Here is a 27945-nt window from a genome sequence, read left to right as displayed (position 1 = left end):
ACCCAGAAAAGTAATATGTTTTGTTTTTTTTCTTTCCCTCCTCTCTCGTGAGCTCACTCTGCAGAAACCGACTGGCAGAAGCCCCAGATGCGAAGTCTCGCGATGTTTTCGTTCCCAGAAAGCGAGAGAGAGGAAAAAGAGGAAAATCCTGCTTGTATTTTCCATCGCGCAGAGGGGACGCGGCTGACGCGGAGAAGGGAGCTGGAGGGCAGAAAATAGGAGGTGAGAGCATGTTTTCATTCTGTCTGTCTCTTGTTGTTAGGAGGAGGTGTCGACAGCCACGTCGCTTCTCAGCAGCAGCTTAAAACAAACAAACAAACAAAAAAAAAAAATGCGCGGCTGCTCTTTTGACACCTTTGCACCGCTGCTGTGTGGATAACAGCGCTCCGTGTATGAAGCTGCTCGTTTTCTCTGCCGAATATGGCCAGGCTTTAATTAAGGAGCCGAGCCATGTGCCGGCTAGGCGCAGACGGTCTCCGCTGCCCGCCGTCAAAGGCCACATTGTGTCCGGAGCTGGACGCTGTGATGTCTGTCCGCCGGGAGCCCGCTGCTTTCAAACAGCAGCCAAAGTCAGCCAAAACCGCACCGATACATCATAACAGACAGGGGGGATCTTTCAGCCTCATAGTTTAAAAATAAAGTTTGCTTTCATACGTAATTTTGGCAGAGTCCCCATAAGAAGTGGTGGACTTTCCCCTCTTTTCTAAGATTCTGATGCTACTTTCTGACAGGGGCGTAGCCACGAAATCACGTTTGTGTGTGTGTGTGTGTGTGTGTGTGTATGGGGCGGGGAGCATTGTAGTAGTGTTTTGAGTTAAGGCCCCATTAAAAAAAAACATTAGTGTATTATCCCAGAAAAAAAGTGATAAGGACAGGCGGATTTTTATTTTTTCTTACATATAGAGAACAAACAATACAATAAAATTTTGAGGCAGGGAAATGAAACTTCCCCTTTCCGCTAAAGGGAAGTTTCATTTAGAAGTATGACGATTAAAATCCACAAAAATATGTCCATAATGCCACAAGTATCCGCCAAAAAAAACAAACAAAAAAAAAACTCGCAGGCCTGACCAAGTGGCCCAACAACTTTTTGGCTTTAATGAGTCGCCATAGTAGAAGAATCAAATGAGGAAAAAAACTCACCTTGCAACCGTTGTATGAACCAAAGCCACCTCCGTTGTCCAGTATACCACATGCATACTGGCTCAGGATGTGAATCTTACAACAACTCACGATTCAATTCGATTCCAATTCTTGGGGTGACGATTCGATTCAGAATCGATTTTTGATTGAAAGAGCTCTGAGAAATAGTTATATTACTTAAAAAATGTTTATGTTTAAGAAAATGCAGCTTTACAAGGTTAATCAAGTGATTCTAAAGATGTAAATTTACTTATCTGCTTTGCTCGTTCAGAGTTGGCTGGCAGTTTAGCGAAGCACTGGTCAGTAGTCAGGTCCGCTTCTTTTAGCTCCGGTTGATGGTGTCGCATGTGGGCTCGAGGATTTGAAGTGTTTCCAAAGTACTTGATTTTCATTTTGCAGATTTTGCACACTGCATAAATCATGTCAAGCTCCTTCTTACGCAGCAAATAATAAAATCCAGAATGCGCTCAAACATTTGCCTTCAGCAAAGACGGAGCTGGCTGAAATAGCTCTTCATCCGCCATACTAAGCTGCAACTCACGAATGTTTGAAGCACGCCGGACCCTCCCCTTGCGGGGACGCTGTAGTACGGAGGCCGTTGCCTGACAAACAGTACACGCAGCAAGTAAGCAAGAAAATGTTTAAAAAAAATTGCTTTTTAAAAATCGATTCTTGAACATTTTGGATCCATTCAGAATCTTAATAAATAAGAATCGCGATTCCAACGTGAATTGATTTTTTTTTTTTTTTTTTTTTTCTCTTCTTCCCCTCCCTGGCACCCCTAATACTGGCTGTAAATATCGCTCATGGTTGCTGAGGGGGGAACACTCACTCCGTACCATGGCTTCAGCTTATTGGCGTTGTCGACCATCTGTATCATGAGAAACTGCATCGTCTTCGCGTCTGTAGTTGTCAGTGATGACAAGCGCTAAGTACCAGGTTCAGCTTGGTAAACTTCGGCCGTCTTCAGCCAAATCACACTTGCCACCTCAAGGACGTGCTGGTTCTTGCGCCATCTGTATCACCATCAATAAAATTAGCCAAAATAAAAAATTAATTGATGCAATTAGCTTTCGGCATGCAGACGGCGATGATAAACTGTGTTTTTTATGTTTTTTATTGTCACAGACTGAGCTGTGACGCTTACGCAGTCAATGGCGTGTAGGCAGCAATTAGCCGGCATTTAACAACTATGCTGCACTGACGCCGACTGTGTTTCACTTTTCATCCATCTGTATGTATTGTTTTCATTTTCCTGGTTCATTTTTCACTGTCAGTAATCACCATTTGCCATAACCTTTACCTAGTATTGTGACTAAGAGTGCAGGGAAAGGCCTACTGGCATTTCATATGTTGCAATGTGTTTATTTCCACCGCGTTTCAAAGCGCGCATCTTATACCGTTACTCATTACCAAAGTTCATCTGTTTTAATGATCTTTAAAACATTTCTGTAACAGTTTAGGCTTACTCACCAAGGTTGCTGGCATGCAGGTGCTTCCTTGTTTGGGGCAAACAGAGTGAACGTTCCATTCAGTGTAAATACAGGGGTTGGGCGGAGTAAACTATTTTAGACAGGGGTGTTTTATCTGGTGATGTTCATATTCTATTTTATTATGCTTAGAAGGGGTTTTTGGTTAAAGGAAATGGTGTTGGGTGTTTATATATTTTGTTTGTATTTCTTTGGGTTGTTATTGTTATTTAGTTGATTGATTTATTTTGTGAATGGAGTTTACCTGTGGGAGGGGCTGTTACTCTGTAAAGGGCTCAGAGCCTCAGTTGTGAGAGGAGTGTCGGAGGGGAAGGTTGTGTCTCAGTGAACGTATATGTAAGTAGTGGCCCAGAGTCTTTGATAGATATAGTCTGGCACTCTTGCTCATTTGTTTCTTGATGGCCATTTTGGGATGCACTGTAAATATTTGCACTTTTAGAAAATGGGAAAAGAAGAAAAATAAAAAATGTTTTTATTTGGGAAAACTGTCTCTTGTCCACTCTGTCGCCGGTCATCATGCTACATGGGGCCTAAATGTTTTCTGAAACTTTATTTTATGTTTTGAGCATTTTGAAACATTAAATGCCAGCTGAAAAATTGCTTCATTTAAAATTTCAGGTGTTTGGTCAGGTTTGAGGCAGAGTATGAACATCTGAGATGAGGATCGGCACCTCCAAATCTGTCAGGAAAAGGTTGATGGGACAAGGGAGAGGTTTTGTCCCAGTTGGAAGAATTCAAGTATCTTGAGGTGTTGTTCACAATTGGGGGTAAAATGGAGAATGAGATCAACGAATAGACTGTGACAGCATCTGATGTCCCGTGGACGGTGTACCAGATTGTTGCAGTGAAGAAGGAGCTGAGGCCAGAACGCGAGGCTCTTGATTTACCAGTTGATTTTCACTCCTATCCTCACCTGTGGTCGTGAGCTTTGGCTATATACTGAAAGAACAAGTTCATGATACAATCATCAGAAATGAGGTTCCTCTGTTGGGTGCTATCTGGGCACCCAGGAACAGGGTGAGAAGCTTGACTATTCAGCAGGGACTCTGACTAGAGCTGGTGCTCCTTCATGTCGAAAGCAGGCCAGTTTAGGTGAATCAGGCATCTGGTGGGGCTGCAACACGGTGATCTCCCTAGAGAGGTTTTCTAGGCACGTCCAAATGAGAAGGGAAGACCCCCAGGACATGATGGAGGGATTATATCTCTTTGCTGGTCTGAGAATGCCAGCTGGCATCTCTCTAAAAAAAAAAAAATTACTTTACACCTTTTAGTTTACATGTAATGAGTCTAGAATACTTGAAACTTTCACCTTCTGAAATAACTGACAAAAAATATTTAACATTTTTATGTTTGAATTTTTGAAGTATGTATGTGTGTACGAGGGCTGTCAATAAAGTAAGGGTCCTTTTTTTTTTTCAAAAACTATATGGATTTCATTCATAAGTTTTTACGTCAGACATGCTTGAACGCTCGTGCGCATGCGTGAGTTTTTCCACGCCTGTCGGTGACGTCATTCGCCTGTGAGCACTCCTTGTGGGAGGAGTTGTCCAGCCCCTCGTCGGAATTCCTTTGTCTGAGAAGTTGCTGAGAGACTGGCGCGTTGTTTGATCAAAATTTTTTCTAAACCTGTGAGACACATCGAAGTGGACACGGTTCAAAAAATTAAGCTGGTTTTCAGTGAAAATTTTAACGGCTGATGAGAGATTTTGAGGTGATTCTGTCGCTTTAAGGACTTCCCACGGTGCGAGACGTCGCTCAGCGCTCTCAGACGCCGTCGTCAGCCTGTTTCAAGCTGAAAACCTCCACATTTCAGGCTCTGTTGATCCAGGACGTCGTGAGAGAAAAGAGAAGTTTCAGAAGAAGTCGGTTTCAGCATTTTATCCGGATATTCCACTGTTAAAGGAGATTTTTTTAATGAAAGACGTGCAGACGGATCCGCGCGTCGGGACGCAGCCGACACGGTGCGGCGGCACAGGAAAAACACCTCCGTGTTGATAACCATTTGTAAAATCCAGGCGGCTTTTGATGGCTTTCAGTGGAGTGAGTATATGAGAAATTGTTTAACAGGCAGGACATGTTCCAACTTGTCCTTAAGGCTTTCAACAGAGGTGTTTTTCCTGTGGCAGGGCGTCGCGTCTGCTGCGTCCCGACGCGCGGACCCGTCCGCACGTCTTTCATTAAAAAAATCTCCTTTAACAGTGGAATATCCGGATAAAATGCTGAAACCGACTTCTTCTGAAACTTCTCTGTTCTCTCACGACGTCCTGGATCAATAGAGCCTGAAATGTGGAGGTTTTCAGCTTGAACAGGCTGACGACGGCGCCTGAGAGCGCTGAGCGACGTCTCGCACCGTGGGACGTCCTTAAAGCGACAGAATCACCTCAGTCTCTCATCAGCCGTTAAAATTTTCACTGAAAACCAGCTTAATTTTTCGAACCGTGTCCACTTCGATGTGTCTCACAGGTTTAGAAAAAAGTTTGATCAAACAATGCGCCAGTCTCTCAGCAACTTCTCAGACAAAGGAATTCCGACGAGGGGCTGGACGACTCCTCCCACAAGGAGTGCTCACAGGCGAATGACGTCATCGACAGGCGTGGAAAAACTCACGCATGCGCACGAGGGTTCAAGCATGTCTGACGTAAAAACATATGAATGAAATCCATATAGTTTTTGAAAAAAATAAAAAGGACCCTTACTTTATTGACAGCCCTCGTGTATATATATAATAGAAATAATGAATGTTTGAGTTCAGTGGTACAAATATTTTATTCGCCTCGTTGAATGAAATGTTCCAGCTTTCACCGAATATTTCAATATGAATGTAAAAACATTCATTACGAGGTCTATTAGAAAAGTATCCTACCTTTTTTTATTTTTTTTAAAAACTATATGGATTTGATTCATATGTTTTTACATCAGCCAAGCTTGAACCTTCATGCGCATGCGTGAGTTTTTCCACTCCTGTCGGTGACGTCATTCGCCTGTGAGTACGCCTTGTGGGAGAAGTGGTCCAGCCCCCTCGTCGGATTTTCATTGTCTGAGAAGTTCCTGAAAGACTAGCGCTGTGCTTCATCAAATTTTTTTTCAAAAACTGTGAGGCACATCCGATGTGGATACCATTCGACAAATTAAGCTGGTTTTCGGTGAAAATTTTAACGGCTGAGAGATTTTGGATTGTTTCTATCGCTGTAAGGACTTCCCACGGAGCGGGACGTCGCGCAGCGCTCCGAGGCGACGTTGTCATCCTGTTTCAAGCTGAAAACCTCCAAATTTAAACCTCTGTTGACCCAGGACGTCGTGAGAGAACAGAACTTTCAAAAGAGGTCAGAATCAGCAGTTTATCCGGACATTCCACTGAGATTTTTTTTTTTAACGAAAGACGTGCGGATGGATTGGTGCATCGGAGGTGGTGGAGGAGGTGTTTTTCCTGTGGCGGGCGTGCTGCGCCGGCTGCAAGCCGACGCGCCAATCCGTCCGCACGTCTTTCATTAAAAAAAATCTCCTTCCACCATTTGGAAGATTCAGACAGCTTTCGGTGGCTTTTCAGTCGTGTGACTATCCGAGAAATTGTGGGGGGGAAAGAAAAAAAAAAATAAAAAAAAAAAAAAAATATATATATATATATATATATATATATATACAAGGTCTGTGATAAAAGTAACAGACCTTATTATTTTTTTCAAAAACCATATGGATTTGAATCACGTGATTACATCAGACATGCTTGAACCCTCATGGGCATGCAAGAGTTTTTTCACGCCTGTCGGTTATGTCATTCGCCTGTGGGCAGTCTTTGAGTGAGGAGTCGCCCACCCTCTCGTCGTTTTTTTATTGTTTAGGAATGGCTCAGAGACTGCTGCTTTGTTTGATAAAAATTTTTTCAAAAACTGTAAGGCACAACTGAGTGGACACCATTTGATAAATTCAGCTGGTTTTCGGTAAAAATTTTAACGGCTGATGAGAGATTGTGGTCTGGTAGTTTCGCCGTAAGGACGGCCCACGGCGCCTGACGGCGATCTGCGCTTCGAGGCGGCAGCGTCTCGCCGTTTCAAGTTGAAAACTTCCACATTTCAGGCTCTGTTGACCCAGTAAGTCATCAGAGAACTTTCAGAAGAAGTCGGCATGAGGAGTTTATTCGGACATTCCATTGTTAACGGACATTTTGTAATGAAAGAACGTGCGGGCAGAGTCGCATGTCGGGCCGGACCCGACCGTGGGGGGTCGCGACAGGAAAAACACCTCTGCTGGAAACCTTAACGGGCAAGTTGGAACATGCCCAAGCTGTTAAACAATTTCTCAGTTACTCACTTGTTGAAAGCCATCAAAAGCCGCCTGAATTTTACAAATGGTTTTCAACACGGAGGTGTTTTTCCTGTCGCGGCGCACACAGATTCGCCGAGTCGTTTCCGTGACGACTCGGCGAATCTGCGCGCACGTCTTTCATTAAAAAATGTCCTTAAACAGTGGAATGTCCGCATAAAGTCCTCATGCCGGCCTCTTCTGAATCTTCTCTGTTCTCTCACGACGTCCTGGGTGAATTAAGCCTTAAATTAGGATGTTTTCAGGTCGAAACAGGCCGACGACGGCGCCTGGAAGCGCTGCACGACGTCCTGCTCTGTGGGAAGTCCTTACAGCGACAGAAACACCCCATAATCTCTCATCAGCCGTTAAACTTTTCACAGTAAACCAGCTTAATTTCTCGAATAGTGTCCACTCGGATATCCCTCACAGGTCCAGAAAAAATGTTGATAAAGCAACGCGCGCCGTCCGCAGCGGCTATTCAGACAAAGATTCCGACGGGCGGAGCACTCCTCACTCAAGGCCTGCCCACAGGCGAATGATGTCACCAACACGCGTGAAAAAACTCACGCATGTGCACGAGGGTTCAAGCATGTCTGACATAAAACATATGAATCAAATCCATTTATTTTTTTTGAAAAAATAAAGGACCGCTTTTTTCATCACAGACCTCGTGTGTGTATGTATGTGTATGTGTGTGTATATATATACTCAACAAAAATATAAATGCAACACTTTTGGTTTTGCTCCCATTTTGTATGAGATGAACTCAAAGATCTAAAACTTTTTCCACATACACAATATCACCATTTCCCTCAAATATTGTTCACAAACCAGTCTAAATCTGTGATAGTGAGCACTTCTCCTTTGCTGAGATAATCCATCCCACCTCACAGGTGTGCCATATCAAGATGCTGATTAGACACCATGATTAGTGCACAGATGTGCCTTAGACTGCCCACAATAAAAGGCCACTCTGAAAGGTGCAGTTTTGTTTTACTGGGGGGGATACCAGTCAGTATCTGGTGTGACCACCATTTGCCTCATGCAGTGCAACACATCTCCTTCTCATCATCCATGAAGAGAACACCTCTCCAACGTGCCAAACGCCAGCGAATGTGAGCATTTGCCCACTCAAGTCGGTTGCGACGATGAACTGGAATCAGGTCGAGACCCCGATGAGGACGACAAGCATGCAGATGAGCTTCCCTGAGACGGTTTCTGACAGTTTGTGCAGAAATTCTTTTGTTATGCAAACCGATTGTTTCAGCAGCTGCCCGAGTGGCTGGTCTCAGACGATCTTGGAGGTTAACATGCTGGATGTGGAGGTCCTGGGCTGGTGTGGTTACACGTGGTCTGCGGTTGTGAGGCTGGTTGGATGTACTGCCAAATTCTCTGAAACGCCTTTGGAGATGGATTATGGTAGAGAAATGAACATTCAATACACGAGCAACAGTTCTGGTTGACATTCCTGCTGTCAGCATGCCAAATGCACGCTCCCTCAAATCTTGCGACATCTGTGGCATTGTGCTGTGTGATAAAACTGCACCTTTCAGAGTGGCCTTTTATTGTGGGCAGTCTAAGGCACACCTGTGCACTAATCATGGTGTCTAATCAGCATCTTGATATGGCACACCTGTGAGTTGGGATGGATTATCTCAGCAAAGGAGAAGTGCTCACTATCACAGATTTAGACTGGTTTGTGAACAATATTTGAGGGAAATGGTGATATTGTGTATGTGGAAAAAGTTTTAGATCTTTGAGTTCATCTCATACAAAATGGGAGCAAAACCAAAAGTGTTGCGTTTATATTTTTGTTGAGTGTGTATATATATATATATATATATATATATATATATATATATATATATATATATATATATATATAATGTATGTGTATATATTAGTGGAAAATAAGCATTTGAACACCCTGCGATGGGTGCAGGTCCACTTAGGTGGTCCACTGTGAGAGACATAATCTAAAAAAACATCCGGAAATCACAATGTATGACTTTTTTTTATAGTTTATTTGTATGTTACTGCTGCAAATAAGTATTTCAACACCTGTGAAAATCAGTGTTAATATTTGGTACAGTAGCCTTTGTTTGTGATTAGAGGTCAAATGTTTCATGTAGTTTTTCACCAGGTTTTCACACACTGCAGCAGGGATTTTGGTCCACTCCTCCATACAGATCTTCTCCAAATCTTTCAGGTTTGGAGTTTTTGCTCCCTCCAAATATTTTCTATTGAGTTCAGGTCTGGAGACTGGCCAGGTCACTCCAGGACCTTGAAATGCTTCTTACAGAGCCCCTCCTTAGTTGCCCTGGCTGTGTGTTTGGGGTCACTGTCATGCTGGAAGACCTAGCCATGACCCATCTTTAATGCTCTTACTGAGGGAAGGAGGTTGTTTGCCAAAGTCTCACAATACATGACCCCATCCATCCGCCCTTCAATACGGTGCAGTCGTCCTGTCCCCTTTGCAGAAGAGCACCCCCAGAGTATGATGTTTCCACCCCCATGCTTCATGGTTGGGATGGTTTTCTTGGGGTTGTTCTCATCCTCTAAACATGGTAAATGGAGTTGATTCCAAAAAGCTCTATTCTGGTCTCATCTGACCACATGACCTTCTCCCATGCCTCCTCTGGATCATCCAGATGGTCACTGGTGAACTTCAAATGGGCCTGGACATGTGCTGGCTTGAGCAGGGGGACCTTACTGCCCTGCAGGATTTTAAACCATGACAGCATCATGTGTTACTTATGTAATCTTTGTGACTGTGGTCCCAGCTCTCTTCAGGTCATTGACTAGGTCCTACTGTGTAGTTCTGAGCTTTCTCAGAATCATCCTTAGCCCACAAAGTGAGATCTTGCATGGAATCCCAGACCGAAGAAGATTGACAGTCATCTTGTGTTTCTTCCACTTTCTAATAAATAATCATAACAGTTGTTGTTTTCTACAACAGCCGCTTGCCTGTTGTACTGTAGTCCATCCCAGCCTTGTGCAGGTCTACAGTTTTGTTCCTGGTGTCCTTAGACAGCTCTTTGGTCTAGGCTATGGTGGATAGGTTGGAGTGTGATTTAGTGTGTGAACAGGTGTTTTTTTTATACAGGTAACAAGTTCAAACAGGTGCAGTTAATACAGGTAAAGAGTGGAGAATAAGAGGGCTTCTTAAAGAAAATTAACAGGTCTGTTTGAGCCAGAATTCTTGCTGGTTGGTAGGTGATCAAATATTTATTTGTAGCAGTAACATACAAATTATTTAAAAAAAATCATATATTGTTTTCCTGAATTTTTTTTTTTTTTTTTTTTTTTTTTTTTTTAAGATTGTCTCTCGCAGTGGACATGCACCTAAGATGAAAATTTCAGACCCCTCCATGATTTCTAAGTGGGAGAACTTGCAAAATCGTAGGGTGTTCAAATACTTATTTTCCTCACTGTGTGTGTGTGTGTGTGTGTGTGTGTGTGTGTGTGTGTGTGTGTGTGTGTATATATATGAGGGCTGTCAAAGTATAGGTCCTTTTTATTTTTTTCAAAAACTATATGGATTTCATATGTTTTTACGTCAGACATGCTTGAACCCTCGTGCGCATGCGTGAGTTTTTCCACGCCTGTCGGTGACGTCATTCGCCTGTGAGCACTCCTTGTGGGAGGAGTCGTCCAGCCCCTCGTCGGAATTCCTTTGTCTGAGAAGTTGCTGAGAGACTGGCGCTTTGATCAAAATTTTTTTTAAACCTGTGAGACACATCGAAGTGGACACGGTTCGAAAAATTAAGCTGGTTTTCGGTGAAAATTTTAATGGCTGATGAGAGATTTTGAGGTGATACTGTCGCTTTAAGGACTTCCCACGGAGCGAGACGTCATGCAGCGCTCTCAGGCGCCGTCGTCAGCCTGTTTCAAGCTGAAAACCTCCACATTTCAGGCTCTATTGATCCAGGACGTCGTGAGAGAACAGAGAAGTTTCAGAAGAAGTCGGTTTCAGCATTTTATCCGGATATTCCACTGTTAAAGGAAATTTTTTTTTTTTTTTTTTTAATGAAAGACGTGCGGACGGGTCCGCGCGTCGGGATGCAGCCGGTGCGGTGCGGCGGCACAGGAAAAACACCTCCATGTTGATAACCATTTGTAAAATCCAGGCGGCTTTTGATGGCTTTCAGTGGAGTGAGTATATGAGAACTTGTTTAACAGCTGGACATGTTCCAACTTGTCCTTAAGGCTTCCAACAGAGGTGTTTTTCCTGTGGCGGAGCATCGCGGCGGCTGCGAGCCGATGCTGCAATCCGTCCGCACGTCTTTCATTAAAAAAAATCTCCTTTAACAGTGGAATATCCGGATAAAATGCTGAAACCGACCTCTTCTGAAACTTCTCTGTTCTCTCACGACGTCCTGGATCAATAGAGCCTGAAATGTGGAGGTTTTCAGCTTGAAACAGGCTGACGATGGCGCCTGAGAGCGCTGCATGACGTCTCGCTCCGTGGGAAGTCCTTAAAGCGACAGTATCACCTCAAAATCTCTCATCAGCCGTTAAAATTTTCACTGAAAACCAGCTTAATTTTTCGAACCGTGTCCACTTCGATGTGTCTCACGGGTTTAGAAAAAATTTTGATCAAACAAAGCGCCAGTCTCTCAGTAACTTCTCAGACAAAGGAATTGCGACGAGGGGCTGGACGACTCCTCCCACAAGGAGTGCTCAAAGGTGAATGACGTCACAGACAGGCGTGAAAAAGCTCATGCATGCGCACGAGGGTTCAAGCATGTCTGACGTAAAAACATATGAATGAAATCCATATAGTTTTTGAAAAAAATAAAAACGACCTATACTTCAAATAGATCAAATAGTCCAAGATGGCGGCGCGTGCATACGCTGCGGCTTCTCTCTCTCCCGAGACCACAGGAGTTTTTCCTTGTTTTTGTTTGTCTTCGTCGTCAACTTCACTGGGTCGTGTCTCACACCATCTGAGGCATACATACAGCCGTGAGTTCCTACTCAGGATCTCGTCATTTATCTCCAATCTACACCCAGCGGTCACGGAAACACTATGGAGCTATGGTCTGCTACGGAGGCTCAGACTATCACCGACTCCCCACCCCTACACCTCACCCAGAGTGGAGGCGCCACAAGCGGCGTGAGAGGAAACAGAAGAGGGGGAAGCGCGGAGGCATCCGAGCGAGGTTAGCAGCTAGCCCACATAAGCCGGCGATCCCCACCATCGTGCTGGCTAACGTTCGCTCCCTGGACAACAAACTGGACCACATACGGCTCCTGAGGAATACCCAGAGGAGTGTGAGAGACTGTTGTGTTTTTGTGTTCACGGAAACTTGGCTTAACAACAACGTAGCGGACCACGCCATTCAGCTCGAGCGGCTAACCTGCTACCGGGCGGACAGAGCCCTCATCGAAGGAGGTAAAACGCGAGGGGGGGGGGGGGGGCTCTGTGTTTACATCAATGACGCTTGGTGTCGGGACGTTGCGGTGGTTACTAAACTCTGCTTGCCGCTTGTGGAGCTTATGATCGTGAAGTGTCGGCCATTCTACCTACCGAGGGAATTCAGTGCCGTAATGATAGCTGCGGTGTACATTCCCCCTAGCTCCAACAATAACACCAGGAAGGAGGCACTGAATGAACTGCACCACCACATTAGTGAGCAGCAGACAGCCCACCCAGATGCCTTCCTCATCTTGGCTGGGGATTTCAATCAGGCTAACCCCAAGACAGTGTTTCCCAAACTACAACAACACATAGACTTTCCAACTCGGGGCAACAACACTCTGGACCACGTTTACACCTTCCAGAGAGGAGCCTACAAAGCTTTACCCCTTCCCCACCTTGGCGCCTCTGACCACATCACCATCATGCTGCTGCCTGCTTACAGACCACGGGTGAAAGTAGTTAAACCAGTTCGGAAGCAGGTCAGAGTGTGGCCAGAGGGAGCTGTAGAGGCACTCCAGGATTGCTTCAACACCACAGACTGGGCGGTGTTCAAGCAAGCTGCCCTACACAACTCCACCACCATCGACCTCCAGGAGTACACAGACTCGGTTACAGCGTACATCTCCAAATGTGTGGACGATGTAACAGTCTTAAAGACCATCACCATCCGAGCCAACCAGAAGCCGTGGCTGACAGGTGAAGTCTACAGGCTTTTGAAGGCCTGGAATGTGGCCTTCAAAGCGAGAGATCAAGTTGGCCTGAGGACAGCTAGAGCCAACCTGTCACGTGGCGTCAGGATGGCGAAGAAGGAGTACTTCAGGAGAATAGCCCACCGCTTCAGTGACAGCAGGGATGCACGTAACATGTGGCAAGGACTGCAGTCTTTGACCGACTGCAAGCCACCGCCACAGACCTGCGGCAACTCCACCTCCCTGCTGAATGACCTTAATAACTTCTTCGCCCGCTTTGAGGCCCTTAACACCACACCGGCGCACAAGTCCCCCCCCCCTCTGGGTGACCAGGTGATCACACTGACTGCAGACAGTGTGAGGAGAACATTCAGCAGGATCAATGCCCGGAAAGCATCTGGTCCCGACAACATTGCTGGCCGCATACTGAGGGATTGCGCGGAGGAACTCGCAGATGTCTTTTCGGACATCTTTAACACCTCGTTGCGCCAGTCGGTCGTTCCCACGTGCCTCAAAGCCACCGTCATCATCCCGGTGCCGAAGAAGTCCACACCATCTAGCTTCAACGACTACCGTCCTGTCGCACTCACCTCCATCATCATGAAGTGCTTCGAACGGTTAGTCATGAAACACATCAAGTCTGCACTCCCCCCCCCTCCCTAGACCCTTTCCAGTTTGCATACCGGTCCAACCGCTCAACAGAGGATGCCATCAGTGCTGTCCTCCATCCAGTCCTCACACACTTGGACAATAAAGACTCATATGTTAGGATGCTGTTCATTGATTTCAGTTCAGCATTCAACACCATCATCCCTCAGCAGCTGGTCATCAAACTCGATCAACTGGGTCTGAACACCTCACTGTGCAACTGGCTGCTGGACTTCCTGACCGGGAGACCTCAGGCAGTGCGGGTCGGCAGCAACACATCCCACACCATCACTCTGAACACGGGGGCCCCCCAGGGATGTGTGTTGAGCCCCCTCCTCTTCACACTGCCGACCCACGACTGCACACCACTTCACAGCTCAAATCTCATCGTCAAGTTTGCGGATGACACAACCGTGGTGGGTCTCATCAGGAACAACGACGAGACCCACTACAGGAGCGAGATCAGCCGGCTGACCATGTGGTGCGAGAACAACAATCTCCTTTTGAATGTGGAGAAGACGAAGGAGATTGTTGTGGACTTCAGGAGAGTGCACACCCAACATTCCCCTCTGACCATCGATGGTGCTGCTGTGGAGAGGGTGAGCAGCACCAAGTTCCTGGGTGTGCATGTGTCGGAGGATCTCTCCTGGACCACTAACACCGCATCACTGGCCAAGAGGGCTCATCAACGCCTCTACTTTCTCCGCAAGCTTCGAAGAGTCGGAGCAACACCACACATCATGCGCATGTTCTACAGGGGTACGATTGAGAGTGTCCTGTCATGCTGCATCACGGTGTGGTACGGCGCCTGCACAGCGACTTGCCGTAGGTCCCTTCAACGCATCGTGAGAGCAGCGGAGAAGATCATGGGCACCTCTCTCCCACCCCTCCAAGAACTGTACAACACCCGCCTCACCCGGAAAGCCACTAAGATCGTAAGTGACCCCACTCATCCATTACATAGTCTCTTCAGCCTGCTGCCGTCGGGGAGGAGACTGCGCAGTCTCCAGGCCAAGACCAGCCGGCTGAGAGACGGCTGTCAGGTCACTCAACTCCCTCCCTGCTTTGCCCCCTTTCCCCTTGTTGCCCTCCACTCACACATAAACACAAACTGGGCTGTTTCACTTTCCACTCCCGTCTATTCCCTAACCTCCCTAACCTAAGCTGCTGTGAAGATATTGCACTTTATACATACAGTACTCTCTGCACAATGATCAACAACTGTATATAGTCTTGCTCTGGTCATGGAATTTGCACATATCCATTACTGCTGAATGTTGTCCTGCCACTTTGCACTACAAGTATTTACAATTCTACACTTGAATACTTATACTTTATTATATTTCTACACTTGATACTTATACTTTGTTATTATATTTCTTTAATACCTTCTTTTGTGAGGTCAGGGAGTCCAGAGATCAGGTATTTCAGTTCTCAATATGTCTGTGATGTATTGTAGAAATGACAATAAAGCTAAGACTTTATTAACAGACCTTATGTATATATATGTATGCTAGGGATGTGAATCGTTCAACAACTCACGATTCAATTTGATTCCGATTCTTGGGGTGACTATTCGATTCAGAATCGATTTTCGATTCAAAGAGCTCTGAGAAATAGGTATATTACTTAAAAAATGTTTATGTTTAAGAAAATCCAGCTTTACAAGGTTAATCAAGTGATTCTAGATGTAAATTTGCTTATCTGCTTTGCTCGTTCGGAGTTGGCTGGTAGTTTAGCGAAGCTCTGGTCAGTAGTCGGCAGATACCGCTGCTCCCATCTTTTAGCTCCGGGTGATGACGTAGCATGTGGGCTTGCGGATTTGAAGTGTTTCCCAAGTACTTGACTTTCATTTTGCACACTGCATAAGTCATGTCAAGCTCCTTCTTACACAGCAAATAATAAAATCCAAAATGCGCTCAAACATTTGCCTTCTGCAAAGACGGTGCTGGCTGAATTAGCTCTTCGTCCGCCATGCTAAGCTACAGCCACTGAACCCTGCAGCTCACAAGTGTTTGAAGCACACCGGACCACCCCCCTCGCAGGGACACTGTAGTACGGAAGCTGTTGCCTGACAAACAGTACACACAGCGAGTAAGCAAGAAAATGTTTAAAAAAAAATGCTTTTTAAAAATCGATTCTTGGACATTTTGGATCGATTCAGAATCGTAATAAATAAGAATTGCGATTTGGACGTGAATCGATTTCCCCCCCGACACCCCTAATATATGCGCACTTGGTAAAATTTTACATTTTTGCAGGGAACCAACCTAGAAAAAAAAATTGCCACATGGAACCGGCTCTGAAATATTCACGAATACAGTGTATAAAAATCAAGTGCACTCCGGAGTTGCACCCTCCCTATGTGATAAACATCAGTCTGTCCCAATATGGCAGATACTGTAACCAGTGGGATCTTTGAAGTTTGGACATATTCATTTAATGAATATTTGTTTGGGTTTTTAGTAGTATTCACTTATTTTGTTGTTTTTTTATTTTATTTATTTATTTTTTAAATTACATTTGCAGACTTGCTCAGATGAGGAAAAATTTTCTGACTCTGCTGGTCTAAGCTGTCATTTGGTGGTGTTTTGGAGTAACAGCAAAGTCTCCATGGACTATCATGGTTTACTCGTCATATGGTTTTCACAAGTGTCAAAAAGATAAATGCAGATCTGCATGTTTGTGCCGAATTGTGATAAGGTAAGAACTACTACCCTCATGTGGTTTTTACAGCAGCTTCTGCCACCAACCCTGCAGGCTGGGGACCACCTGCAGACACGGACAGTGATTTTGGGTTTCAGGGCACTTCAGTGTGTAAACAGGGCCAGATTAGCTATCCTGACCCATTTGTGGTTGGAATCACAGCATTCCTAATCTGACTCTGAGGAAGAGGAGTGCAGCCTGCACCCGCTGCAAGTGGAATGAAGGCTTTCCATTTCATTTCTCTTCGCTTTGCTTCAGGAAAAAGGAAATCATGTGAAGACTGTTGCGCAAGTGCTCCAAATTTAGAATTCTGTTGGAATGGAAAAGTGATACCCTGAGACTTTTAAACCAAGAATTAAAAAGAATGTAGGCTAGTGATATGGAGAACTGTGATGCTTTGCAGTCCAGAGATGCTTCATATTTGACTTAAACTGTCAGTTGTTCTTGCAGCACTCCAAAAAGTATTTCTTTGTGCATCGTTCAAGCACAGAAAGCTTCATTATGGTTTTTATGCGTGCTGAGGGTGTCGAGTTGAGGTGTGTAAAATATTTGCGTTTGCTTACATATTTCAGTGGAAAGTACAACTGTGTTGGGTAATTTTCTGCAGCGTCTGTAGGAAGCTTATAAGGTGGACAGCAGCGATGCTTGTGTAATAAGCTGTGCAGAGCCCCCAATAAGACGGATATATTCCAACCATTTTTAGTTTAGCAGCTGGAAACGGAAGTCACAGCAGACATCAAGAGGTGAGGACAAATTCATTGAACAGCTGTGCCAAAAACAAAGCCTCATTAAGCATCCAGCTCACCTCGAGTTGATGTCAGAGGTGAACAGAACAGCAAAATAAGGCTGACTCCTCTTTTGTTCACTTCAAATGGCTTTTCCTAAAAGTTCTTGAATTTGTTTGCTTGCATTTACAGGTGCTTGCATCTTTACACCTACAGTAGTCTGCAGAAGTCTTTAGCACCCTAGTTTGTGCATGAAGAGGTTAGATAATTTTATTTGAATGAAAATTTGATTACTGATACTTACAACAGAATAATAATCAAATGAATGAGTTGATCAACACAATGTTCTTGTAAAACGACAAGAAAGTTCATCCAAAATAATTAAATTTTAAAATGCTCATTTTATTTAGGCTTGTAAAAAATGTATTACTTTTGCAACATGTTAGTTGTATCATGCCTAAGATGACCTGCCTGAAAAAGTTATGAGAAAATAAGGGCAAGACTTTAAATGAGTTGTACTTAATGGTTGATTTTTAAGTGGGCTGTATTATACACATTTTCAGAACTCTATTACAGGTCATCAGGTGGCTTAATATTTAAATTTGCAAACAGCGTGTAACCAAAAATACTGCAGATAGTAAGGTGATGTTTTAAATAACCTGTTTCTTGCTTTAAATGGAAAGGATCTGCAACTTGCCCTTTTGCCTTCAAATAGAAGGCATCTTTCACTTGTACAGTACGTGTAACATTTCACACTAACCACAGACCCCTATTTCTTGTTGTCATGGCGAACAGGATTTCATATGTTGTAGGGGAGTAAAAGTTTAAATTATTACATAAATTGAAAATCAATTTTTAAAGTAATAGATTATATACATAATGAGTGAGCGCCTTGTATGGCAGCACCCTGACATCGGGGTGAATGTGAGGCATAATTGTAAAGCGCTTTGAGCGTCTGATGCAGATGGAAAAGCGCTATATAAATGCAGTCCATTTACCATTTAAAATATATATATAATATCAGCCAATGTATGCCACTCTGTCACATCACTCAACCTGGGCAAAAAATAGACTTTTTGTGTATTTTGGCCCCACCTAGCTGGTGGCACAGTGATCACTTGAATCTCGTTGCTGTAAAATGCCCACTCTAATTGAAAATTAACAGCAGCTAGTTGCTTTTGCTAAGTCTTTTGTAGATAATATAACCAAGGGGTGATGGGGGTCTCAGCCATGCTCGACCACATTGTAAACCATGCCATCAGATCACCTTCTGCTGGACAAACAATGTAATGACACCGCTTTCAACAGTTATTATTCAATTTTATTAGTGAAAATAAGTTTTCATAATAATGGAAATCCATCCATCCATTTTCTTCCGCTTTATCTAGAGTCGGGTCGTGGGGGCAGCAGCTCAAGCAAAGCCGCCCAGACCTCCCAATCCACACACACCTCCCCCAGCTCGCTGATACTGATATCAGACTCCACTTCAAACTCTAAGATCAGAGATCGGTGCAACGCTCTCACAAGAATGTTTAACTTTTCCTGCAAGATAAAAACAAAGTCAGCATGTCCAACTGTAGTAAGAGGTGTAACAGATATATGTACCTGTTTGTTCATACGATCATACTGGTTCACAATTGGAAACTTGTGCTTTTGCTTTTTATACTGTGCTTACAACAGTGGGCTTCTTCTTCTGGGTTTCTTCTGAACTGATATTTCTGCTGATTCTTCTTACTTATAAGGTTTTGAATAATCAGGTCCCATCTTATCTTAGGGACCTCATAGTACCATATCACCCCAATAGAGCGCTTCGCTCTCAGACTGCAGGCTTACTTGTAGTTCCTAGGGTTTGTAAGAGTAGAATGGGAGGCAGAGCCTTCACCTTTCAGGCTCCTCTCCTGTGGAACCAGCTCCCAATTTGGATCAGGGAGACAGACACCCTCTCTACTTTTAAGATTAGGCTTAAAACTTTCCTTTTCGCTAAAGCTTATAGTTAGGGCTGGATCAGGTGACCCTGAACCATCCCTTAGTTATGCTGCTATAGACTTAGACTGCTGGGGGGTTCCCATGATGCACTGAGTGTTTCTTTCTCTTTTTGCTCTGTATGCACCACTCTGCATTTAATCATTAGTGATTGATCTCTGCTCCCCTCCACAGCATGTCTTTTTCCTGGTTCTCTCCCTCAGCCCCAACCAGTCCCAGCAGAAGACTGCCCCTCCCTGAGCCTGGTTCTGCTGGAGGTTTCTTCCTGTTAAAAGGGAGTTTTTCCTTCCCACTGTCGCCAAGTGCTTGCTCACAGGGGGTCGTTTTGACCTTTGGGGTTTTTACGTAATTATTGTATGGCCTTGCCTTACAATATAAAGCGCCTTGGGGCAACTGTTTGTTGTGATTTGGCGCTATATAAATAAAATTGATTGAATTGATTGATTGATCTAAAATGAGGCATTTCAGACTTAAATTTAGCTGATATCAAGGTAGTTTCTGCATTCACAATCATAGAACTGCGGGACTTTGAGGATGTTTATCATCAACCCCCAAATATATGTACCACTAGGTTAAAAAGTGGATATGAGCACTTTAATACTCTGTATGCTTCCCGTGTAGTTGTGGAAGATGAACATTTCTTTCTTTCTGCATATGTGCTTCATGCAAAATGACTAAATCATGCACATTGTAACATTTTAGAAAAAGAGAGTTGTGGGACATATTAAAATCCTTTTTTTTTTTTCTTTTTTTTTTCTCTCTGTCCTCCCTCAGGCTGGTATCTGTGTGCATGCTGGCTGCAGGGTGCGGCAGTCATGGTGCAGAGGTGAGAGTTAATCCACAGTTGGTCAGTTACACTCCTGCAATGCATCAGCATCATGATAACCCAAATCCTACCCACGCTGCGATAACTTTCTATGTGTCACCATGGTGAGAGACACTCCTGGACCTTGAAACTGTTACCATGGTGACCTTGTAGTAAGACCTCTGTAACTTCAGTCTGTTGCCGTGCTGATCCCATAAAAAGATCCAGGTAGCTTCTTCAATCCGCTGCCATGGTGATGTTGTAGAGACACCCTGTTGCTATGGTGATCCGGTAGCAAACGGCACCAGGTGTTCACTATGGGAACGTCCAGGATGTTCCGCATTTTTGTAATCCTGGGCTCAGCTTTCATGATCCTCCTGATCATCATCTACTGGGACGACGTCGGGGCCTCTCACCTCTATTTACACACTCCAGTCTCACCAGGTCCCAAAACCCCCCACCCGCCTCCACAGCCACGAACCCAAACCTCCCGAACCCCATCCTTCCTGTCTGACATCGATGCCTTCGTTAACCAGTTCTTAGAGCCTGGAACTGGCGAGCCCACAGACCCTGTCCCCGTCGAAACAAGTAACCAGTCGGATCGAACAGAAGAGCGCTACGTGCCACGGCGGGAGTGGAAGATTCACCTGACACCTGTGGGAGCGGAGCTCCGTGATAGACAGGTTAAATTCTGCATCAATACGTCTTGTAGTTACACAACTGTTTGTTTGTAAGCATTGTAGATCGGGTGTTGACATTCTAATTACACATTAATTAACTGTACAAGATTTTATTGCAGGTTTTTGTGATAACTTGTTGTTAGTATTGCAAATATATCTTTTTTCGCCTTTAACTTTTAACATACACTTGTTTGCATTGCAAGTAAGAATGCCAGCTGTTGAAATCATTATTTGCACTGCTAAAAAATGGTTTCCTGTGCTATACCACATGGTGTGACCAGGAGCAGCGCCGGAGGTTGCTTCAGGAGGTTTGTGCCAATGACAGTGTGTCGTTTCCTGGGAAAAACCGTTCCTTTGATGACATTCCTAACAAGGAGCTAGATCATCTTATTGTGGATGACAGACATGGTATTATCTACTGCTACGTGCCGAAGGTACACAAACACACCTTTTTAAAGCCATGTTGGAAACTGTTGGCTTCATTGAGATTTAACAAGATGCAGTTGTGACAGCAGTTTGACACATTAAAGGGTTTTCCAGGCTTTGATCCTCACTCGTACTGTGTGATTTTTTTTTTTACATCATTATGGCCCTTTCCTTTAGCACATTTTATATTTGTGTATTTCTCTTATCTGAGGATCAGAGGGATTTTAGGACTGTATGTGCCATTAAAAACAAAATAGAGTGGCGGTATTGGACATTTAATGCTTTTACTTGTATGGCATCAAATAATAAAAATTGTGTGTGCGTAAAACACTCTACAGCATAACCTAATTTACCATATTTTCTGGAGTATAGTTATTCAAGTTTTTTTCACAGTATATGACATTTTCCATTGCAAATTACATGCAAAAAAAAAATCACTCATTCATTCATAATAATTATTTATGTAGGACTTAACCAGGAATCAAAGCACTAAAAAAAGATAAACACCAGTTATGAAAGTACTTTGTTTTTAAAAGTTTGTGAATAAAGGAAATACAGTACAACCATACAAAAAAATCCCAAATTAAAGAGCTGATTAAAAGAGATGGAGTCACGTTTTTATTGTTGCTTCCAACACTGTGGGACAGCGATCAGTGACTATTTCTTTTGTCCAAACTGCATCAAATAACATACAGTATGCTGTCCATTGCACACTTATGTCTATCTTGCTTATTTTTGGAAATTGAAAGTCCTTATGTTAAGTAACAGCACATGCTGTGGTGTGCACATGTGCTACATTAAATTTATGTCCATTGTTGAACTCACCCCAAAGAAATGTTGTTACAAAGTGAGTTCCACATATGGAACAAAGGTGCCACTTACACTCTAGGGTGACTTATATACAGGTCCCTCCCCTCACAATGTATTTTTGGACAGGCACAGTTTATAATCCAGTTTGACTTGTGCTCTGGAAAATATGGTAAATAAATGAAAAAAAAAAATAGATTTTATTGCTTTACATCTGTGGGTCTTTTAGTGAAGTTTCTTGTTGCTTAATGCTGACAAATTATACTGTATTTGTTGTCTTTCTGCCACCTCATTCTGTTTTTTCTCTCTCTGTTTGAGGTGTGGCTCCATCCAGAGATGGGAGTGGGTGTCTTCTTCTGCAGGCCTCCCGTCCTGTACACCAGCATGGACTCTCAAAATTTCCTGTATATTTCTATTGTCAACTGTGTTGGCCCAAGCAGAGGGTCACACCTTTGAGTCTGGTCTGTTTGAGGTTTCTTCCTCAAATCATTAGAAGGAGTTTGTCCTTACCACTGTCACCTGCGTGCTTGCTCTAAGGGTTGGTATGATTAGACCTTACTTGTGTGAAACGTTGTTGTGATTTGGCACTATATAAATGAAATAAATTGAAATTGAATTGAAAGTTATTAAGAGTCACTTTTTTCTATATGTCCGTGACAGTGAGCATCTCAGATTTCTTCAAATTCATGCCAAAGGGAGAATCTACCACCAAATCAAGCTAGATTTATAAAGATGTGTTTGTCTCATATATGATCATTTCACTATTAACATTATTACATATTATTAGTGTTATGTTTGTGACCATATCATTGGTAACTGTCCTTCAGGTGGCGTGCAGTAACTGGAAGCGGATCATGATAGTTCTAAGTGAGAGCCTGCTGCAGGATGGTGTTCCTCAGAGAGACCCGCTGTCCATCCCCAGAGACCTAGTGCACAACAGCAGCATGCACTTTACATTCAACAAGTTCTGGAAACGCTATGGCAAGTTTGCGAGGCACCTCATGAAGGTTTGTTTACATCATACGCTGACAGAAGACATTGCAGGGTGTGTTTAAAATATGCTGTTTGTTTATATATTTAAGGAATGTTACACATCTTGGGCCTCATGAAGCTGCTGCTTCCTCATGTGCAGCACTTCTCACCTACATCGGTTTGATATTGTTGCCGGCTGCTGTGTGGAAAAAGCTGCAAAGTGGGAGAGGAGGTGTGGTCAGCTCAGATATGTTCTGTAATATTAATGGTTATTTATAGCTGTAACTCTTTACAGACTTTGTTGGGCAGTTTGATGTAATCTGCTCAGGTTGGAATTATTTTTGTGGCTGAAAAGAAAGGAGGGAAAATCTAATCTGACCTTCTGTCAAGCAGACAGTTCTTTTTTTGTTGTTAATTTTACTAAGCATGGTCAGGAAAGTTCAGATAGTATAGCGCAGTAGCAAATTTGCTACAAGATATGTAGACATTTAAAGTGGACAAATGGTGACCGCACCGTCACTTTTATCAGCACTCACTTGTACATAGGGGAAGGTAAAAATAAGAAGCTTTTACCATTAGTTATGATTTTGAGTTGAACTATTTGTAAATTCAAAAATGTGTGTAATCAGGTGCATTTTTTACACAGTAAGTGCTCTACACCAGCCATTCTCAAACTTAACAATGTCACAGCCCACTTTGAAGTCTGCAAACAAAACACTGAAACACAATTTTGATTGACACGAGACTAAGATTAAAGCCCCCATCATACACGGCAAAATGTGGAGGAACCATGTCTGATACGGCAAATATTGCCGTAATCCAATGCAGTTGTGAAGAAAAGAGGCGTGGCCAGCCCTGTTGGAATGCATCCGGAGTACCTCGTCCACACCTGCACGATGGCATCCAAACCACATGTGGACAACAGTTGGATGACTCAGACGGCCATAAAAGGCGCTGCAGACTGTCCAATGTCTGGATGGCAAACACGGGACTGGAGCGCTGTGTTCCTCACGTGCCCGTGCACGCAAGTGTGTAGCGTGCATTCACGTTCACTGAACATGAATTATTATCATGAAGAAGCATGCCACATACATTTCAACAGTTCCTTTGTGCTCCGGGGGTGGACGTTATTATATGTGGCACGTGCAGGTTATACCAGCAGGATTTGCAATGCCATCCATCTCGAGGTTCCCTCATATGTGCTCAAATCGTTTCTGATCCCGTTTTGCCACCATCGGAATATATAAACTGCAGTCAGATGGTCGTCAGATTACACATGGATCGCCGTCAGATAGGTGTCCCATCTCGACGGCGGCTGGAGGGTTTTGAACATGTCCATTACACTTGGAGCCGCAGGCCGATTTTGACCAACTGTATCGATTTCCGCAGATGGGTGTCAGCGTTTTAAAACTGAACGGATGTGCGCCGATTCATAATTCCGACACCATTCTGCGTGATTCTGGCTATGTGTGACGGGGGTATAAGACATGTATGATGAACTGGGTCATATAAATGATGAATAAAACATCATTTAAATCCCATGATTTTTGTTTTTTATTGGTTGTGATTGCATTTTTAAAATGGTAAATATTTTTGGCTAATTTTTTAATACAAACCATTTTTTTTTGTTTGTTTTTACTGACTTCTGAGGGCACACCTGCAGTACCTCACAGCAGCCCACACTTTTGGAAACACTACTCCATGCATTACCGCCAGTGTAAAATGAAAATAGACAAAGGCACATAAATGTAAGGTTATTCTGCCAGTTTCTCAAGAACTATCACACCACTGAACAATTTCAACTTGCCAGTCACTTATTATTGTTTATGTAAACAAGCCAAGGAAATTAATATTTGACTGTAGAGAGGTGATGGTCCATGACCCAATAATTATTAATGATAAGGCGATTGAGCAGGTGGACACTTTTAAATATTTGGGTGTTCAGAGGGGCAGTAGTTTAAGATGGAGCGCCTACGTGCACTTCTTGTGTGGGAGGTTGGCTCACAGGTTGCATTTCCTTCACAGACTCAGTCTGTTTGGTCTGAGCACTCCATCTTGCTAATATTTTATTCTGCTGTGCTAGAAAGTATCATCAGATATGGCACTGGCACCATGGTTTGACAGTCTGATTGTACAGTTAAAATAAAAAATCATGTACATGGTAAAAACACCTATGAAAGTGATGCCATATATGGTCACTGTTTTCCAAAAGTTTGTGTTTTATAATTTCTATGTTTGCAAATTTGAGTTTGTGGACTTAATTAAAAAAATTCTTAGATAAATTTTGCCGTGAGATTTCATTCTTAGATGAAATTAGTAGCACATTGCCCATGAACATCCACAGGCTGTAGATTGGATAGTGTTTATAAAATAGGTAGCTGACATTTTTCAAGGGTGGTAATAAATTATGCAAAGTTTCTATAATAAGTTAGAATGGACTGTGACTCCAGAATGTTTTTAGAAACTTGGACCTCAAAAGTTTTTAGAAGAACTCAACCCTTTTTTTCGCCTGTTAATTACGTCATTTTTTTATGTTAATTTACTGTCTTAATGTATTTATAAATTGTTTAGGTTCTTGTACCATATACACACTATTATCTATTATTTTACTATTACTTGCATGTTGTCATTTGCTTTTGATTTTTTTTTCCCCAAATGGGCCACAATGTGGCAGGTTTCAGCCCCAGGGTGGTGTTGTTTCGCTTGTTTCCCCTTTTATGGTTCAATATTGTAGTCATTAGTTTTTGTTCTTAGTTCATCATTTATTTTCTGTTCAGTATTTTGTAGTCTCTGGTTTTGTTTTCTGTTTATTATACCTTAGTCATGTAGTGCATTAAGTTGTAGTTTCTGTCCAGTTGTTTTTTCCATTGTGTTATGTTTTTGTTTCTAGTTTTGTTTTCTGTTTCTTATAATGTAGTCTTTAGTTGTTTCATTCCTTCTTTGTTCTGCACATCTTGGGCAGAGTTTTTTGTTTTCGGTTATGCTGGTCATCTATAGGTTACTTTAGATAACGCTTTTAATACCAAGATGATTTTCCGCCCCCTGCTGGACTGGCATGTAAATCCACAATGTCATTAGAAACGTCCTTTGTTCAGTGTTGTTCGCTAATATCCATAGTTCCTCCAAAACTATTCGTCCTATCAACGTTCTGTTGTGCTGGCGTTCATCCTTGATCCAAAATACAAGGTGGGCCAATAAAATGTTACCACTTTTTTAATTTGTACAATTTCCAAAATAGCAAAGTTTTCATTTTCAGGAGTATCAATTCCTGAAAAGGAAAAAAATTCATAGAATCCCTCTTGAGATGTGTGGCAATGTCATCACAAACTTAAATGCGCGTGTTGCAGCTGTAATCCAAAGAAGAGGAGCGTGGTTTGAACATGTCATCAATTATTGAACTGTGCGGAAAACAAGAGACAAAGTGGGAAACCTTTGGTATCAGATATTAATTTGATGCTTCTGTTACAAGTCTGTAAATAAAATTTTTGAATAAGTTCTCATTTCAAAAACTTGTGTACAATCAAAAAGTGGTAACATTTTATTCGCCCACCCATGCGCATACTAAACGGCAAATGGCAGCTCTTCCAACTTGATCTGTGATCAAACCCATACACGCACACAGAGGCCACTTGCTATTATAATGTTCATTAATCAGTGTTTAAAAGAATGTGTATTATTTTCATCTTTTCAGTTATTTATCATACTGTACATGCCATAATATATAATTTATTAATTTTTTTTTTTTCTCCCCAATCTCCTGAAGGTGAAGCTGAAGAAGTACACAAAATTCCTTTTTGTGAGGGATCCATTCGTGCGTCTCATCTCTGCATACCGGAATAAGTTTGAATTGCGCAATGAGGACTTCTATCGCCGTTTTGCACAAGTCATGCTGCGTCGCTATGCCAACCAGCCCACACCCCCTGCAGCTGTGGATGAGGCATTTGCTGTGGGCATCCATCCCTCCTTCTCCCACTTCATCCAGTACCTACTGGACCCGCAGACTGAGAAGGAGATGCCCTTTAACGAGCACTGGCGGCAGGTGTACCGACTTTGCCATCCTTGCCAGATTCAGTATGATTTTGTGGGCCACTTGGAGACGGCTGAGGAAGACGCCGAGCACCTGCTGCGCCAACTGCGGGTGGACAACGTGGTAGAGTTTCCTACCTCACAGAGGAACCTTACGACCAGCAGCTGGGAGGTGGATTGGTTCAGCACAGTGCCTGTTGAAGCCCGGCGGGAACTCTACAAGCTGTATGAACCGGACTTTAGGCTGTTTGGCTATGAGAAACCCGACTCGATCCTCAATGAATGAACTGACCCAGCAACAAAAAAGAGGAAGAAGGGGGAAAAAAAAAATCATAAAATGACACCATAGCAACGCCTCCCCTGAATGTAGGATTTTCAGATGCACACTCCAGTTTTGACTGCCCTACACTGATTGTAGAAATGATTAACTCATCACACACTGAGGTGACTCACCTTTTTTGTTTTGCTAATCAAATTCATCAATCACCAAGATGAAAAGCCCAGGCTAGTTTTAAAAATGTTTATCACATAAATTTACATTTGAGCACTGTCATCTACAGTCTTTCTCTGAATTAGTGACGCCGCTGAATTTTAAGTCCAGAAACAATCCTGCAAATGGTGATAGACGCAACAAATTTGGGACAAATACTCTTTAGACATCACTCTTTTGAAAAAACAATTGGCCACTTGAGTTTTCAGTAAGCAGCCATGTACAGGTCAATTGAAGAATTACACAGGGGTCAAAATTAAAAAATACTATGTGACTGAATGTTACGGAGTTATGTGGTTAAAAACAGCAAGAATAGTGACAAAGGTCTATCAGTTTGTACAGGGGTCAAAAGTTAAAATGGCTCTACGTTTGGTAAAAAGTGATGCAAATTATTGGTTGAATTAATAGGGTTTTAAAAAGGAATATTTTGAACCATGTGTCATGATTAGTTATCATGTAACAGGGTAGCATGTCACACGTCGACATTGTTTGACCTTTACTTTAGAGACCAAACATTCAACAGTCAAAACTATACCATTTATTAATCCTATTATTTCAACCAATAATTTGCACCACATTTTACCAAAATTGGAGTAATTGTAACTTTTGATCCCCTGAAGAAACTGAA

General features: G+C 43.0%; 1 protein-coding gene across 1 annotated transcript; it reads left to right on the top strand.

The window, feature by feature from the left end:
* The first annotated feature begins 116 nt into the window (after positions 1–116).
* chst12a (carbohydrate (chondroitin 4) sulfotransferase 12a) lies at positions 117–27328 on the top strand. Its single transcript, XM_034191042.1, has 5 exons — positions 117–222; positions 19886–20599; positions 20878–21030; positions 22657–22836; positions 26565–27328. Exons 2-5 carry the CDS (start codon positions 20234–20236, stop codon positions 27111–27113), a joined length of 1248 nt encoding a protein of 415 aa, XP_034046933.1. The 5' UTR covers positions 117–222; positions 19886–20233; the 3' UTR covers positions 27114–27328.
* The last annotated feature ends 617 nt before the right edge of the window (positions 27329–27945 follow it).

Source organism: Thalassophryne amazonica, chromosome 16, assembly GCF_902500255.1.
Source record: "Thalassophryne amazonica chromosome 16, fThaAma1.1, whole genome shotgun sequence".
NCBI classification, from domain to species: domain Eukaryota; kingdom Metazoa; phylum Chordata; class Actinopteri; order Batrachoidiformes; family Batrachoididae; genus Thalassophryne; species Thalassophryne amazonica.
Note: the sequence above shows the minus strand (reverse complement) of the source record. Positions and strands in the feature narration are given on the sequence as shown.